At 42.7% G+C, this 18,420-nt stretch overlaps 1 protein-coding gene across 2 annotated transcripts in view; it reads left to right on the top strand.

Moving 5' to 3' along the window:
• The window catches only part of Grin2b (glutamate ionotropic receptor NMDA type subunit 2B), a 461,400-nt gene that overhangs the window by 325,550 nt on the left and 117,430 nt on the right, over nt 1-18,420 (top strand). For both annotated transcript variants that reach the window (XM_060384309.1, XM_060384310.1), the window contains one exon: nt 4,065-4,179. In XM_060384309.1, the coding sequence (XP_060240292.1) occupies nt 4,065-4,179 (115 nt within the window). The remainder of the gene's footprint in view (nt 1-4,064; nt 4,180-18,420) is intronic.

Raw genomic sequence — 18,420 nt, 5'->3', positions numbered from 1 at the left:
TCCTGAACATGAGTGTCACGTGGGGAGATCATTTAGCATCTTGGGATCTGTTTCTCTCTAAAATAGGAGTTTTCGATGACTAATTTTTTTTTTTTTTTACTTTTCCCTGTGATGCTACAACTTTATGAGCTAGGCCACTGAATTTCTTAGATGTCAGACCACATCTGAGAAACAAATCAAGGAAAATTTTAACATTTCCAGCCTTGATGAAACTTCAGACAGGCAGAGTGTTATGGGCAACATTTCTGTGTTGGGCTTCCACTTAGGCCAGCGGAGGTTGCTGTGAGGGCAGCACGTGTAGAGACTGTGTGTAGGACTATGGAGTCTCAGATTCTTAACTATAGTGCAGTTTCTTACCCAGGACTTCTGCGTGGAGGTTTCTGTATTTTCAAGTTAATAGCCAGATCTAATGGTAATTGGCTATTTTCGGTTCTCATGGGAAGTCTAATCGTCCACGTGATCTTATGACCTAGTGTTACTTCCATATGTGGACCTCAGTCTCCATTCTTTCGACATAGCCCAGGTATGGTCAGGCCTTGCCAGAGCTTGTATCAGCTTCTTCCTCACTGGCACTCAGAATTAGGCAGCTGTCTTGCCTTTATATGGTCAAATCACACTAACACCATTTTTTCTGAACGTTCCCTAATGTATAATCTCATGTTTAAATCCCAATTTATAGAGTGTTCCTATTGATAACTTCATTTCTTCATCACAATGGTGTTTTCTCTGATAGCTGGAGCTCAAACGACATTTCCATTTTAAAGAGAGATAATCGAGGTTCAGGTGCTGAGATCACACATAGAGATGTAACCTCAGCCATAATCATTTTCACTCTTTTATTACCAATGAGTGGACTGATGTGCTCTGCTGTTCAAAAGGCATCTTTGCTCAAGGCTAGTATAAGTTTTCAAATGCCTTGATAGCTAAACGGTGTCACAGCGCATGCAATTTCTCAGAAAGAAAACACACATGCTGTGAATAATTAATCTATATGCTGCTGAATGACACAAATGATTAACACACTTTGTAGAATATTTTATATAGTACCATAAAACTTTATTAATGGGTTTGATAACTATAAAGCATCCAAGAAGAGTTTAGATGAAATGAACACAGAGAGTTGGGAGAGAAAGAACAAGGCAAAGATTTCAACATGAAATCAAAACATGGAGACAAAGTAGGAGAGGCGTTTCACTTCGGGACAGTTACAGTGCCTTCAAGTGGGTTTTATTTTCTGCAATTTCAAATTTTTGCATTTATGTTCCCAGCTCAATGCTATCCCCTTCAGAGAAATCATTGTGAGGCTATACCAACTCCATTCATGTTACTTAGAAATTTAATTATTGCTGCAACTTCTATAATTGCCTTCTGAAATGGACACTTCTTTTTAAATATTTTAATCGTGTTTTAGATAAAGGCAGAATAATTCATAGCCAAGCCTGGCAAAGAGGTAGATACTTAAGCTGGTAATTTATTTCTCCCTTTTCCTCTCCTCCTTCCTCCTTTCTGTCTTTCTCCTTTCTATTCCTTCTTTTCATCTCTTTTATTTCTCCTTCCCATCTTTCTTTCTTTAAAAAAAGAAATGGGATTAAACTATTTTTGTTGCATAATTTTTCTCCAGAAAAATCCAGAAATAATTCCAAGTAGTTCGGCACTATTATAGGAAGAATATATTTCTCTGGTTCATGATGGTGGATGCTTTTATTGTAGTTTCTTAGTTTAAAATGCTGCTTTTGTAATTATGTTCCTTAGAATGAATACTGTAGGGATTTGGGTTGGGTTTGGAGTTATTGCCAACACAGAAAACCTGAATATTATCTTCAAAGTAGTGATAAACTTGGGGAAGCTGCTCTGACAAAGCATCAGAGCAATACATAAAGAAGATGCTATGTGGGACCTGAGCTGGATCAGAGATGCTGCACTCTACTGACTGAAGACGCTCAAAAAGAGGAGGAACTTGAGTCCATATTATATATGTCCATACAGTCTGGTGCATAGTAAGTCTGGTGGATAGTAGCATATGTGTATATATATAAATCTCATGTTGCCATGAGGACAAGGATGGTGAAGTAGAAAGGCTGTGAGACTTAGAATGTTGCTTCAAGTATTACTTCTGATCAAAATTAGTAATCTAATATTGAGCAAATAATTTAATGTTAAAATTACAGAAGCAAAATGAGCTTAGGATTCCTTCACAGATTAAAAAAGATTTTTTTATGAAGAATGTTTGATACATGTCTTCAAATACTCAAAGAATTGCTCAGATAAAAGAAGAGTTATACTAAGACCATAAAATATTTCAAGAAGAACCAGGTTTTGAAGAGCTACAAAGGGGTGGAAATCAGCTTCAAATGAGGCAGAATCAAGAGATGGCTTCCTTGAGGATGGAGGACATCATAGTGAGTTCCCCCATCAAGAGGAGTATTCAAAAGAAGCCTGGAGGACCAAGTCAATGACACCATAGATAGAAATCAATCGTAAAACGCAGGCTAGCTGACCTGAAAAGTCTCAGCTCAAAAATGAATTTCCATTTTTTGGGAATCTTCTGTGCTTGCGGCTGTGTATCTAAAGCTGTGTTTGATGGAGTCACGTCAGGCTTGCCCATCCCAGATATTCCTAGAAGGAAAAGTAACGATACTCCGGAGGGCAGGGGGGATGTGCTGCAGAGACATCTTTACAGTTGCTCCAAGGATCTACCTCTCTGCAACCTCACTTAGCCTAATATAGCCTGCAATAAGCAACTTCCCCAGATGTATGGAAGAAGAGGTGGAAGAGCGTCCTTTGAGCTGCCTCCTTCCTCCACTGCTTTGTCAGATGCCTAGTGTGTTCCTTCATAGAGACTCATCTCCCAAGCGGCATCAGGCCTGAAATGCTGGAGTGGCATGCGTGTAGTGCAGAGCTTCATTATTGATTCCGTGGGCCTTGATGGTAAAGGGACATTAATTACCCTCAGCTCTGTCGCACTAATGCACTTGTAATGAGCAGGCCTATGAGAATTTCCTGATACTTCTTAGACCCAGCAGCTAGCAAAGGACAAGGTGGGCTGAGGATGAGTGACCTGCAGGAAAACCATTCCATTGGCCTGAGATCAGTTGCTTCCAGAATTTTAGCTCATTTATGCTTCCATCCCCAGGACACTATATGAAACAGTCCTGCCTCCTTCCCTGCACTCAGTATCTTCTGCTCACAGTGCATCCAACAGAAGTCCTGGGTTTCAGATGCTTCTGGCCTGCCACATACTCACTAGCCTTACAAATAAAGGCTGAACAAGACCTTAGTAAGAATTTAAAGAATGCATGTATCTGAGGGTGGAGACAGACCTTGAGCGCCTACATGCTACCTTTCTTGGCAGAAAGTTGTCTTGGTACATAGCCATTTTCTTTTCTTGTCTGTGTCTCCTCCACCCCTTTATTCCATCTCCTTTTTTGAACAATAATCATTAACACTTAATGAGAACTTACTATGTACCAGACCCTATGGTAAGTGCTTAACGTAGTTGTCTCATTTGAGTTTACAGATTTAGTTCGGTGATCTTTTTATTGCCAGACTTTTTGCAGATACAGGACAAGGTAGGAATAGCCTTAAAAGTCCAAAGGAGGGCTCACGAGATGATTCAGCAAAGAGGCTGTGTTGCCCTTCTAAAGGACCTGAGTTTGATTCCCTTGGGTGGCTCACAAAGACCTGTAACTACAGCCAGGGGACCCAGTGCCTCTTCTGGCCTTGAGTGAACCTGCACTCATGTACAAATGCCCGCACACAGACAAATGTGCATACATGTAATTTAAATTAAGTTAAACCATTTTCTTAATTGTTTGGCCAAAGTCAAAGCCTTGGGCTGAACTCAGATGAGCTCTCCTTATTTTAAATTATATTATGTTTTCACATGATTCCTGTTGTAAAACTTTAGATGAGTACTGTATAGCCAACAGAAATTTGCAGAGTACCCATTGACTGTGTCCATAGCTACTGGTCTGTCTCCATAAACCTTTCTGTCAACCGAACTGCCATCTTCTTTCAAATACTTTGTTCGTACTTTTAATCTTCCTTTCCTTTTATCATTCCAGGTATCTGATCAATGTCACCTTTGAGGGGAGAAACCTGTCCTTCAGTGAAGACGGCTACCAGATGCACCCGAAGCTGGTGATAATCCTTCTGAACAAGGAGAGGAAGTGGGAGAGGGTAGGACACGTCTTTGGCAATCCTTGAGCTGAGTAGCAAGGCAGGCGGCAGGTCCTGACCTAACAGCAGGGTATCCAATTTTGCAACGCCTGAAATAAATGCCTGGTTTCTAGACACCAGGGGCAAGATAAGGGAGCTTTGGAGTACACAGGAGAAGCCAGGCCTCAGGCCTGCATCCTCGCTCTCTTGCTACTTGGGGTAGTCAAAGGGCTGTTTTCTTTATGTTCTGGTTACTATCTATCAGTGGCGGTTGCTTTGCTTTCTAACTCATGTCTGTTTTAATGGGAGATGAAATGCAATCCAACAAGTTTGTTGGGGAAACCAAGTCGGTAGTACCAGTTAGAACTTACATCTTATGGTGCCTGAGGAAGGCCCTAAACCTAGCACACAAGCAGAAGGGCTGACAGTGTTTACTGTGAATGAAAACTGGCACACAGGGCTCTTCTCAGACTCTACCCTGCTACCAGATGATCAGAAGCTTTGAAATTCCACCTTTAGACACTAATCCCCATTGACGTCACTGCTCATCCACTTGCCTGTGTAGGACACTGGGGGATGCAGGAGGCAGGGCAGGATGTCTTAACTATTCAGTCTTTCAGTTTCTTTACCTATAAAATGGGAATGAAATACATCGGCATCTATAAAATACTTGGAGCAGTGCCTGCACACACTGAACATTGGCTTTAGTTACTATTCAAGATCCCAGGTTCAATATCTAAAAGTAATCACTGGGGCATTTTTTTGTAGGTGAATCCATGGGCATTTGTTCCTTGAAATACTCCAACAAATGCTTCTGAAAATAAAGTAATACTGGGACATGCAACTTACTGCTTTCAGTCCAGAGGGATCTCAGAGTGTATTAGCAATTAAAAAATTCAGATGTGTCTTAGAACAGAGGGATATCTTTAACTTTATTTAACATGTCTTTCCCCAAAATACTTTATCATGTGATCACTCCATTCATAATAATTTTATTTCTTGAAAATCACTCTTCATAACTGATTTCAGACTATGTCCATAGTTGCTGTGGGCCGGTTGGCTGAGACTAGATTTCACAATGTCAGCGTGGTTCTAAATAAGGTAGAAAGCAAGTATGTATGTTCATCACCATTCAGTAACTGTGACAAAATAATGAGGCACACCAACGTTCATAGAGAGAAGGTTGGTTTCACTTTATGGATTTTTACTCCTCTGAATTTGTCCATATAAGTCTTTAGCAGGGGTTCTCAACCTGTGGGTTATGGCCTCTTTGGGGTTGAACGGCTCTTTCACAGAGTCTTATATCAGATATCCTGTGTATCAGGTACTTACGTTACAATTCATAACAGTAGCAGAGTAGAGATCCATGAAGTAATAACAGAAATAACTTTATGGTCAGGGGTCACTACAACGTGCAGAAATGTATTAAAGGATCATGAAATTTGCAGGCAAATGGTGGGAACTAGAAAAGATCATCCTGAGTGAGGTATCCCAGAAGCAGAAAGACACATATGGTATATACTCACTTATAAGTGGATATTAGACATATAATATAGGATAAACATATGAAAATCTGTATACCTAAAAAAGCTAACCAAGAAGAAAGACCCTGGGTAAGATGTTCAATCCTCATTCAGAAAGGCAAACAGGATAGACATAGGAAGAGGAGAAACCAGGGAACAGAACAGGAGCCTACAACAGAGGGCCTCTGTAAGCCAAATTTTGGGCAGTGTACAGGGAATCTTATGAAAGAAGGAGGAGATAGAAAGACCTGGAGGGGACAGGAGCTCCACAAGGAGAGCAACCAAACAAAAAAATCTGGGCCCGGGGTCTTTTCTAAGACTGATACTCCAGCCAAGGACCATTCATGGAGATAACCCAGAACACCTGAACAGATGTACCCCATAGCAGCTCAGTCTCCAAGTGGGTACCTTAGTAAGGGGAACAGGGGCTGTCTCTGACATGAATTCAGTGACTGGCTCTTTAATCACCTCCCCCCTGAGGGGGGAGCAGCCTTACCAAGCCACAGAGAAGACAATTCAGCCAGTCTTGATGAGACCTGATAGGCTAGGGTAAGATGGAAGGGGAGGAAGACCTCACCTATCAGTGGATTGGGGGAGAGGCATGGGAAGAGAAGAGGGAGGGGATGAGGGAGGGGGCTACAGCTGGGATGCAAAGTGAATAAATGAAAAAATAAATTGAAAAAGCTCACAGAATTAGGAAGGTTGAGAACATGGTAAAACAGAGGTAACAGTGGGAAAATGTTGCAGGGAAGATTTGCTCACTTTGTGGTGTCTGGGAAACAAAAAGGTTCTGTGACCTCATTATACTTTCAAAGGCACATATCCAGTGACCTAGCTGCCTCCCCGCTTGACCTTACATCCTAACGATTCCATCATTTTCCAATCATGCCATAGCCTTTGGTGCGTATGCTTTGGGGGCAATTCAGTATTCATATTGTAGCATCCAACTCTCGTTATGACTAAGCAGCCAGATATATGCTCCAAAATTTACAATGTTTCCCCAGAACTCCAGACATCTAAGCTACATGAACACTCACTTGTGAACTGGACATTTGTGACAGCCAGTGGAACTCAGGACCCAATTCTTAATATTGAAAGGCCTCCACCCATCATGTTATTGTGACATCATCAGAGCTAAACGATTTAAATCATACCTAAAGATTAAAGTTATTCTCCCTGACATTTTCATGTGATCAGAGAGTTGTACCCTGGGCTCCTGCTCTCCACCCAGACACCCTACTTTTAACTGTTTCAGTCAAGGGGCCATAATTTCTGAAGTGTTCTTATCCCACCCATTCTGCCTATCTCTAGAAGAGGAGTTTTTGGTGACACAGATTTCATGCACGGATCACATGCTGTCCAGTTGGGGAGCTTTTATGTACTGAGGTCATGGTCACTGTTTCAAACAGCTGGCATCTCAGAACTGTCCTGTAAAAACCACTACCATCTAGATGCCTGCTGGGTTCTCTTGTCTCAGCCCCAGGTCTAAAGTCTAGGGCCTCAGGCTTCCTACAACTAAATCCTCCCTCTGGGGATTAGACCATTTATAGCATCAGTTGTACCTTTGTTCCACCTCATAAATGTAGACCTTACTTTAATGGACTTCTTTGAAACCACAATTGTCCATTCGTATCAGCCCTACATGTGGCTGCTGGAGTGAGCTTTCTAAAATACAGCTGTGTATTCCTTTTCTGGTCCAAACACTAGAGATTGCTATGGTCTGTGGACCAGGTCCACATTTCATCTGTTCTTGCATTCAAGGCTCAGGTTCACTCTCAAACGTTTGCCATCTTTTCCTTACCATTGTTTATGCTGGGCTCCTTCTGTTCAGAGAATGTGCCCTGGTGTGTCCAGCCTTCTGCACAAGATGCTGTATTTCCTTTTCCTGGAATGAATGAATCGTACAGTTAAGTGTTGAAGTCCAATTAAGATGTTACTGCCCCCTTTTCTGATCTTAACCCATGTACCCCGCAGCTTTGGTTCATACCTCCATTGCAGCCTCATCATACTTGCCGTGAGTTAGGTTAGTGAGCATGCATGCTCCCGGAGGGCAGAGATGGCGCCTTTCCCTCTTCCATTGTGTCCTCATAGCAATCTGGTTGTGTGCTTTGCATAAAGCAGTTCAATAAATATTTGTGGAATGAATGAGAACCATTACATAATAAGAGAGTCCAAAATCCATCATTAAGAGTCCAAGTTTATGCTATTGCCCTTGATATAATGGCTGTTTTCTTTTAAAAGGAGGAATAAAATTTTTATGTAGATTGAGTTTTTATAGATCATGCTTTAAATGCACCAAAGAAACTCACTATGTAAAGAAATTCTAGGGCTAATCTTTCTGTCAAGCAGGTGAGGAGGGGTTCAGATCATAGGCTACAGCATTTGCATATCGAATTGGTTCGGCAGGATAACAGTTCTGAGAAATGTTGCTTAGTGTTGAATTTACAGGGCTATGCAGCTCCCAGATTCACAAGCCCTTGTTGTTCATAGGCTGGAAGGAGCGGCAGGATCAGCCTCAGCCCCAGAGTGTGGCTGTGTATGCTAGATGGGTTGGCCTTATTTTCTCACTGTTGTCATGCCTTCCGGGATATCTATCATTCCCAGAGTTCCTAGTGTCCATTCACCAGGTCCCCTGGGGTCCATGAAAACTTAGTCTGTGCACGCTTGACCAGGAGGCATAATGGTGAGCACTCTACAGGGAAAAAAGGCTTGGGTACTAGAGAAATCAGCAGGGGGCCCAGGGCGGGGAAGAATGATATGTGGGCCAACATCTCCTAACCTGATCACCCGCTAACCCTGCAGCCTTATCAGATACTTTGCTCTTCTTGATCACTTTCTAAAATGATGAAATTAAAGTAAAACCAATCTTGACCCTCTATAGCTCTCGGTTTACAGAGTTGCACTGTGAATAAGAGAAGCTTGGGATGTTTAGAAGCACAGTAGGTGAAGGGCATGTGTACCATTCCTGTTCTTGTAATTTAGGTAAAAAAGGTGTCCCCAGACAGGCCCTCCACCAGTGACCTGTGCTAAGGTGGTCACCCAGCTGCTCTATCACAAAAGTCTCATTTAATTTTCTTTTAGTACACCATTTATCCAGCACTCTACTCATGCACTTGATTGTTTGTGGCTTATCTCTTCACACCAGGGTGGATGTTTTATGGAGACAATTGTAACCCTTATGGAGAGCTCCTGGCTCATTCCTGCACTTGTAACCCTTATGGAGAGGTCCTGGCTCAAAGTGAGCATCCAGAGATCATTGTTGAATAAAAGAAGAATCTATTCATCTGAAAAAATTAGCTGTTCTCCACCCATTTCACTTCTAACACCTGTGCGTGCATGCATGTATGGACACACACACACACACACACACACACACACACACACACCCTTTAGACAGGTTAGTTCTCAGAAGACATCGTGAGAGTTGGTGCTTCCTTCCTTTGGTGCTGCTGTGCCTGTGAAGGGCTGAGAAGCACTCAGGAGGGTAGCATTCAGGGGAAGTATCCAACAGAGGAGTTGTCAGCAGCCTTCACAGGAGCTGGATGAAGATTCATAACGGTGTGGGTGTGAGCTGTGTGATGGATCTCACGACACTCCTTTTGGTTTTTAAGAGGAATCCTACAGCTGCTTATAAAGTTGGCTCCTTTGGTTTCTTGAGGTCAATACAACCTGGTTTATGGTTTCAGGAGTCAGAAAGAGCTGCATTCAGTTTCCCACACCGCCATTGATCAGCTGGCTAAGCCTGGGTGAGTGGCGGGTATGACCCCAGTCTATTTCCCCTTAGTGAAACAGGCTTTTACACGAAGCCAATATGAAGACTAAATGACTCTTCATAGCCAAACACCAATTAATAGTCTTTGGAACACAGTTAGAATTCAACAAATGTCGATTGGTGGTCACCATCCTGAATGGTTAACTTCTTACGGACATGTTTGCTGTGGTCAAAAGCCATGCCAATTGATAACCTAGTAGAAGGAGACCCACTCTCGTCATCTTAGCCCTGCTGTCCAGGCCACTAATGTTCTCAAATTCTGGAACCCTCCCCAGAGCAGTCATTTGCACAATTTCTAAGGTATTTCTCTGAAAATATTCCAAACACATGCTTTTGATGTATTAACCTGTTTCAAGGAAAAAAAAAATTGAATCTGCTCCTGGGAAACTTTAATGAGGTCCTTTGTAATGGGTAAGAGAAATGGGGGCTAGAATGGCAGAGATCTCTGGAACAGAAACATTTACAGAAAGCCAATAATATCTCTCTGCCCTTAAGGAATGTGGAGTAGGACATTTGAAAAGGAATCTAAGTTGGATGTGGGGACACAGACCTGTAATCCCAATCAATACTCGGGTGGCTGAAGCAGGAAGATCATGGATTTGAAACCAGTTTGGGCTACACCGCAAGACCTCTTTAAAACAAAGCAAAAACAAACAAAAATCCTGAATATAAATACACACAAAGACACAGATACACACATGCATGTAGATATGGCATGGGAAGTAGGAAGGGTAGAGGATGGTGATAATTGGGTGCAGAATGGCTCATGTGTAAGTTTCTCTAACTGGGGGACAGCTGCATAAACATGCATTAAGAATAGCCTGGCACAGAGTACCAGTTCAGCGGGCTCTCAGGCTGCTGTCTCTATCAGAGCCTCTCATGATTTGCTTCATTGCAACTGCTATCTGCTTCCATTTAATCGTTCCTAAAATTGTGATAATAAAAATGAAATGCAGCGTGGGGGGTTGTTCTGAGTAATGACTTTAAGAAATGATGATGGTGCATATTCAGGCTGGAAGATGCAAACAGACCTCCAAAGGACTGTCTGGGTCAGAACTAAAAGAGGTAATACAGAGCATACATCTGTGCTTGCCTTTGTCTCCACAAAGACACCAGAGAAGCATTTTCTAACTCTGCTCCCTCTTGTCTGCCTTCACCTGACAAAAGATTCCCTCCCACGGTAGAGCAAAGCATCCTTGGTTTGTCTGTGCCATTTTGGGAATGCCAAGAAACCATTGTCATGTATAGTTTGGGACACTGAGAAGTCACAGCCAGATCTTCCTGTGAAGGAAGTGCTAGAGTTGGGGGGGGTACATAGCCTAGCACGCAGTGCTCAGCCCATGAAGGTGCTCATGGATTCACTGGGGGAGAGGGGATCAGTTCGAGGGAAGAAAGGATCCCAAACATGAAAAGGATTACCCCCCCCAAGACCTATAACAGCAACAGCTATTATTAACAACACACTAAGGCTGGATATGCTACGGGGATCTAGAGCCTGGGAGGAAGAAAACGGGGAAGAGAAGCTACGGCCTCTGGCACTGTGTACACAGCAGACAGCACTGGGGCCAGGTGTAGGCGCTCTGTGATTCTAGTACCTGAGCAATGATGGCCCTCTCCCACTGTGATCAATTGCATGATGCTGTAATGGAGGCAGATGTTATATAAAGAATTCTGACTGATGGAATCCAACAGTCTCTCTCAGACACCCACGATCAAACTGGCAGACTGCTAGGGAACACAGGAACCATCTATGTTTTCATCTTCCTTGCACTTGTGTGCCCAGAGTGATGTGAGATGCTACTGAGCAGGCCAGTAAATATTTGGTGACTGCTTGAGTGCTTGTGCACAAACTGTATCCCATCGCTCTGCCTGGAAGGAGTTTCTGCACCTGTTCCAGGCACCACGGGGCCGGGGGGGGGGGCGGGGTGAACAGACACAGGAGTGGCCCAGAGCTCCTCATGTCAGAGGGGCACGTTCTGGATCTACCGATACCCGTATCTGACAACATGCTATTTTTACCAACTCTGAACTGAGTCCTAATATGCTTCATTAGATTAAGGGGTTAGAAAGCAGGATCCATGGAGAAAAGCGATGGGAATTCAGATCATTAAGGGGCAGAAGAAGGCAACAAGGTGATGGCTTACTCTCTTCAAATGAATGAAGAATTATCGTGCCAAGCGCAGAGATCAGCTGTTCATTTCCTCCCGAGACACAACCAGAGTAAGTGGGCTTAAGATCAAGCAGAGGGGATTTATATTGGCTACAGAGAACATTTCTTAATAGAGAGAAGGTTGAGTTCCAAAACCGTTAACAACACTGGGGGATGACTTTGAAAGACCTTAGAAATGGTTAAGTCCTCATTTCTCTGTGATGTGCATAGTTCCACCTACACAGTAATGTGTGAACTATGACTTTAAGAGCCTCCCTTCCTTTCTGTTCCCTCCCCTTTCCCTTGCTTCATGCCCTCTCCCTCTCCCCTCTCCTCCTCTCCTCTCTCTTTTTCTTCCCCCCACACCTCATTTCTTTCCTTCTTTTCTTGCTTTATCTGTCTTCCCCTTCTCTTCTCCTTTCCACACCCTCCTATCCTCCCACCAATCCTTGCCCACAGATGGTTATTCAGCATTTACTATGAGCCAAAGATTTCTCCTACCAGATCATTATCATTGTTTGGCTGGTGACTGAAATTGAAACTAGCAACAGCAAAACTCAAGTACACCCATAAGGCAGGTGCTTGTTGTGTGCTTGTTGTGAATATTTGTAACCTACGTCTTCCTGCCTGATGTGCCCCGTCAGGGGGTTGATGCTGCGCGTTCATGGTTAACCAACTCACGCCAGCCTCTTTTGCTTATGACTGTAATGTACACAAAGGCCATGCAGAGGATGTGCACACTCGGAGGTGCTTTTCTGAGCTAGGGTATTGGGACTCTTCACACTCAAGTGTTCCTGAGTGCTAGAGCACTATTCTCATCTGCTTCCTTTTCTGAGGTTCTGAGAAAGGGCCACTGGAGTCCAGCTCCTAGAAGAGGAGGAGAAAAGAAAGCAGAGCTGGGGTAGGGTAAGAAGGAAGAATGCTGTTAACCCTGATGTTTTAGGATCACTGTGTGTCTCAAACCCCATGGCTTCCCCATATACAAATATGAAATAATTCAGAAAGAACAAGGCATGCTGTGAGAACCCACCTCAGGCCAATCACTCTGGTGTCACGAGGAAGCCCATTACTTGGTAGGCTCTTTTAAAGAACTGGGGGTTTATGTTTTTGCATTCTTTATAACTTATTTTTCTAAAAAGAAACATTTCAGAAAGGCTACCTGTCTTTAGAGGCTGGCATCCACCATAGAATAAAAGGGTAAGAAAGCAAGATAGCCTTGATTGACTGTACTTCTGAAATCTGTGCTTGCAGAAGGGGTTAAACGGCAGAACTGAACCAGAAGGATGTGCCCCCCTCAAACCAAAGACAGCTGCATCATCTTGTTTAAACTCTGCCGCAGTGTTATTCCATGATTATTATGTGCAGTCAGCCCTCAGGTCCTCAAAACTGTTCTTCTAGTTTGTAGGTCATCTTATTTTTCCCCCCAGTGGAGGCACTGAAGGAGAAAGAATGCCAGCGAACATAGAAGACATGAATGTTTATTTTTATGTTAAAAAACATACATGATTTTTCTCATGTTAAGGGTATTTAGTGTTATTAGATGCTTAGGGACAGTAACATTTACCTATATCTACATATAAAATGAATTATCAATTTTCTGTTTTCTATTTACCAACAGGCTATTTCTGCATACAAGTATTTGTGTTATAACACAGCAAAATGCCACAGAATTGAGAACATAACAGATAAATAATCTGATGTTTCCCCTCTCACTAAGAGACTGTAGACATGTTCCTATCTTATTGAATTATATTCAAAACAGTGAAACTAAGTAACTACCTAATTTTTCAATATGGGGATGTCATACTTTTTCAAACATGTCCTTTATGGTAAGACATTCTGGTTTTCAAACAGAAGTAATTTCTGTTTACAGACCGTTTTGAGGCTATGGGTCTACTTCATGGTGAGAAGTGTGGTCAGTCTTGTTGAAGGGTGAGATGCCAAGGCTCTATTGAGAACTGGAGAAAAGGCTGTCTGCAGCAGGGAGGGTCCTGAAAATAGGTTGTCCTCCTCCCCTTTTCCCGTTATTTAATGCCCCTTGACATCAAAGCCCCTCACTTAGGAACTGCTCATTTTCCCTTAGCTCAGTACCTGGCAGTGATGTGCAGCCTGTGGAAGGCTCCCTTGATCTGATCTGTGAAGGGCTTTACAAGCTTCCCCAGTTGACCTTTGGTTTGAGTGTGCTTCCTCTTCGATGTGCTCACATTTCTTTTCTTGGGTAGTGGCATCACCCAGAGGAGGGCCACATGTTTTGTGTCTTTCTGCTGTTACCATTCTTGTTTGATTTTCTTGAGAGTTGGAGATTTGGAAAATTCAGGGCCACCCTCCCAAGGCACCAGCAGGGCTCCTGGGTGTATGGCATCCTTGTGCCATTTCTGCTGCCCTGTCCACAGATGACCCAGGAGGACAGAGCAGTTCTCTTATTTTGCCACTGGGAGCGCCAGATGACTGCCAGGTCTACCCACAGGCTGATGCCTAATGGCAGATGTGCTATTGCAAAGGTGTACTTCCTATACTTTTCAAACCTTTGTGTATTTTCCACCACCCAGCCCACTTCGTGCATATCTTAAGAGCATACTGACCTTTGCTGAGATCTGAAGTTTGACATTAAAGCTGGACCATCTGTCCTTGCATCTGGTTGTCCTTCATATGCAAGCATAACACTATTGATCTGCGCTCAGGGATCACACATAGTGAGATCTACAGTGACGATGGATTTGTATTGATGTGGGCAGATTATCTCTCTGTCTCCCTCACCCTCTCCCCACACCGTCTGAGGCCTGCTTGTGAGAGCTGGCCAGGACCAGAGTAGTAGTTATCCGTGCCTCCAGAAAGAGAAGCTCTGGCCTTGGCCTACTAACTGCTGATCAGTCTGTGCTGTGAAGGTTTAACTCTGCACTGGCCATCAAGGAAAATAAATTGTCATTAAAAATGAAAGTTATTAATAAAGAACATGGCTGTAAATTTCCCACAGAAGCCATAGATCTTAAATAATTCCGGGTGATTTTATTACTTTCTCTTCCAGGATGACTTCTGTTTGTAATTTGTGGGTTGTTTTCATTTGTTCTGATGTTTGCTGATGGCTGACTGGAGGCTTCCATTTTTTCCGTCTGTCTTCATACTGCATTGTGTGTCTGAGCATTTTCTGCTGCTGCTCATAACCCCTGGCACAGGGTCTGCAGACTTGTGCATCTCAGGTCCATCAGACACATCTTCTGAAAGCTTCAACTGGAAGCCAGTCTGTGCCGGGGAACGAGAAGGCAAGTCTGACTGTGGAGAGGAAGTAGAAGATGGGAAAGGGTGCACATCTCAAAAGTCACTGGGGAGAGAGTAATAGATCCAGAAAGGCCAGCTGACCAGACTCCTGCTGTGCTTTCCAGGTGCACCTGGCTCCCAACAGGCTTCCTCTGGACACCCTTTCAGTTTCTAGTTGGAGGCCCAGTGCAGGATGTCTTCTGAGGTCATTGTCTTTAGCTGTTTCTACACTCTGTACTTTTCTTTTCCATTATCCATCTATCCCATAGGGAAAGGTGCTTGCTGGCAAAGGAGGAGCCATCTCTTAGGTACAATTTCTGGAGGCTATTTGAGCCACCTCAGCATTCTCTTTATAGAAAAGTTTTTAAAAATCCATTTCCTCTAAAGGAACTGGGGAACAATATTAGACTAGCCTCACCTAGGTTTTAGGAACATTAAAAAGACTTATCCATTATCACATCTAATTTATTTGTACATAACACTTCATTAGCAATGCCAGATATGGAGAACTTTAGGGTATATGAACTCACTGTCGAAGTGTTGAGAAATACCCACACATGTAGAGGAGGCTCATTTGTAGAGGGAGCCCCATGCATGTCTAGTCCCATTCATGCCAACTATGTGGACAATCAGTGTAAAAGAGTAGAAGATGCCAACAGCATCAAAGTCTAGAAATGTTAGCGAAAATATCTGTGTAGACCACAAGATGGTTTGCACCATGGCACTGTGTGGACCTTATCACTTAAGAGTTTCAAAATTAAGTGTTAGGAAATGGTTCTAGGATAGCAAAGAGGCTCAGGGGGTAAAATGCTTGCTGCCAAATCTGCTGACCTGAGTTCAGTCGCTAGAGCCCCAGGGTGGAAGGAGAGGAACTCACCTACAAGCTGTTCTTTGACCTCCACAAGAATTCCATGACATTAATGTTTCTACATGCAAGCACACACACATGCTTTCACGCATGCCCAATAAATGAATGAATGAATAAATAAATAAAATTTAAAAAGAAAGGAATGGTTCTACAATGGGTGTGAGGTTATGGGGTTCAAATTGAGACTGTCAAAAACTGTATCTACCTGTGACTTAGCAAAACTTTAGGGGAAAAGAGAGAGAAAAGACAGAAGCAAGGAAAAAAAAGCAATCATAAAAGAAACAGAACCGTTTTGTATGTTTATCTACCTGTACCTTCTGACTATCTGTTATGAAACACACACAGTACTGTTCAAGTTGGGAGGACAGAGAGCATGTGTCTTTGAATGTCAAAGGCCGTGCTAACTAACTACATAAACAGCTGTCCAGACCATCCTTGTATAGAGGAATTTTCTAGAAAACCGCTATATTCTGAATAAAAGCTACTGAAATGAATCCCCCCACTTCCCTCCACGATGGTCCTGGAACCATGCAGGCCCATTGATCAAGCATGTGTTCTAAGCACAGAGAGAAGAAAGAATGCCATGGTGATTAAAAATAGCTGACCTACAAAACAGTGACATTAAAATTTAGCTTTGTTTTTATATGAAACACAATTTAACAAATATTTTATGAACTCAACATGCTAAAGGGAAAAGGCGTAAGGTCTCAAAACAAGATTGATCAAACTAGGTTTGTTAAGTTAAAAATATAGATGAGAGGAAAACAATAAGCAACATTCAGCGGTGAGTCATCATTGCTACCCCAGTATTTCCTGAGTTGTGGGCTTCAACTGTGGTGCATTAGTCAACTTAACAGGGGTGAGAATTTTTAATTTCAGTAATTATCTATTTATTTTGATACTTGTCTTATGCTTTAAGCAAATGACACATCTCATGTTTACAGTATGACATGAAATTTTTAATATGTTGTGGCATTTTAAGAAGGAATGCATTTTAATGCTTACACCCAAAACAGTATAGTTGGTATACCTCCACAGCTAAAAAGTTACAGGTGGCTCAGTGGGCCAAGTGCTGGTGGCATAGGGATAAGATCTGTGTTTAGATACCTGAATCCCCCCCAAAGGATAAAAAGGATGGTTATAGGATCGTGTGTGTGTGTGTGTGTGTGTGTGCGTGTGTCTCAGATCAGTGAGAGATGGGTGAATCTCCTACAGCTCCCTGGCCAGAGAATTTATCTTAGTTGGCAAGCTCCATGCCCAGTGAAATACCCTGCATTAAAAAAGTAAGCTGGAAAATCATAGATGAGTAACACCCAAGCTTTACCTCTGGCCTCTGCACTCACATGCCCACATATAAACACCACATATACACGTAAGTCGCTAAGATTGGTGGACTGTGTCCTCATGTGGCCCTGCTTCTCTCGACAGTGGCCAGGTCAGTCACAACATTCAAGGCTGGCCTGCTCTGCCTTCCTTTCTCTACCCTCCATCCCTGCATATAGACTGCATTCCAGCATAAGTACAACCAACTTCCTTCAATAGCCCTTGGCTCTGGCTCTCGGTTCACCTTTTTTGTGCTTTGATTTCTCTATCTATAAAATGGGGATAGTAACAGCATCTCCCTTAAATTGTTACTATAAAAATCAAATGAATTTTCAGTTCATGTGAGATTATTAATACAGTACCTGTTATGCAACAAGAGTTATTATAAACATGTTCACTATGCTTGTGCTTGAACATAATTTAAACAAATGCTACAAGTGAATCAAATTCTAGAAAATAAGAAAATAAAAAGACCCTTTATACACATAGAAACACACACTCAATAACAGGTTCAGTTTGGTCTTGAGCCATTGAAACTAGGAAGCAGCAAATGAAATCTTTGATGTGCTTGGTGATAAAATGAGCAGGCATGATGGAACATGTCCTCTAATCTCAGCATTTGGAGGCAGAATCAGGAACGTTGGGAGTTCTGGGTCATCCTTCGATATATAGCATAGTCCATGACCACCTTGGTTACAAGAGACCCATCCTAAAACAAACAAACGAAATCCCAAATTGACAAACATCCTTTCTCATGTCATTCTGAGAAGTTTTCTGGGAAGCAGGATATAGTTGAGGGACTGATCCCTTGTCTGGTATTTTTTGAGGACCTGGGTTTGATACCTGGTACTGTGATAAGTCAACAGCAACAAAACAATGTTTTACTCATGAAACTTTAAAAGTTTGAATCTTTTCTTTTTGAGATTTTTTAGAATTTATTTTAAAATTATTACAATTTATTCACTTTGTATTCCAGCTGTAGCCCCTCCCTCATCCCCTCCCAATCCTACCCTCCCTCCCTCATCTCCTCCCATGCCCCTGCCCCAGTCCATTGATAGGGAAGGTCCTCCTCCCCTTCTATCTGGCCCTAGTCTATCAGGTCTCATCAAGACTGTCTGCATAGTCTTGCTCTGTGGCCTAGTAAGGGCCCCCCCCCGGGGGTGTGTGTGATCAAAGAGCCAGCCACTGAGTTCATGTCAGAGACAGTCCCTGTTCCCATTACTAGGGAACCCACTTGGATACTGAGCTGCTATGGGCTACATGTATGCTGGGTTTCTAGGTTATCTACATGAATGGTCCTTGAGTGGAGAAATTATGACACATCTACACAATGGAATACTATGCAGCAATTAAAAACAAGGAAATCATGAAA

Source organism: Meriones unguiculatus, chromosome 5 (assembly GCF_030254825.1).
Source record: "Meriones unguiculatus strain TT.TT164.6M chromosome 5, Bangor_MerUng_6.1, whole genome shotgun sequence".
Classification (NCBI taxonomy): Eukaryota; Metazoa; Chordata; class Mammalia; order Rodentia; family Muridae; genus Meriones; species Meriones unguiculatus.
The sequence above is the reverse complement of the archived record's forward strand: the minus strand, read 5'-3'. Positions and strand labels throughout refer to the sequence as shown.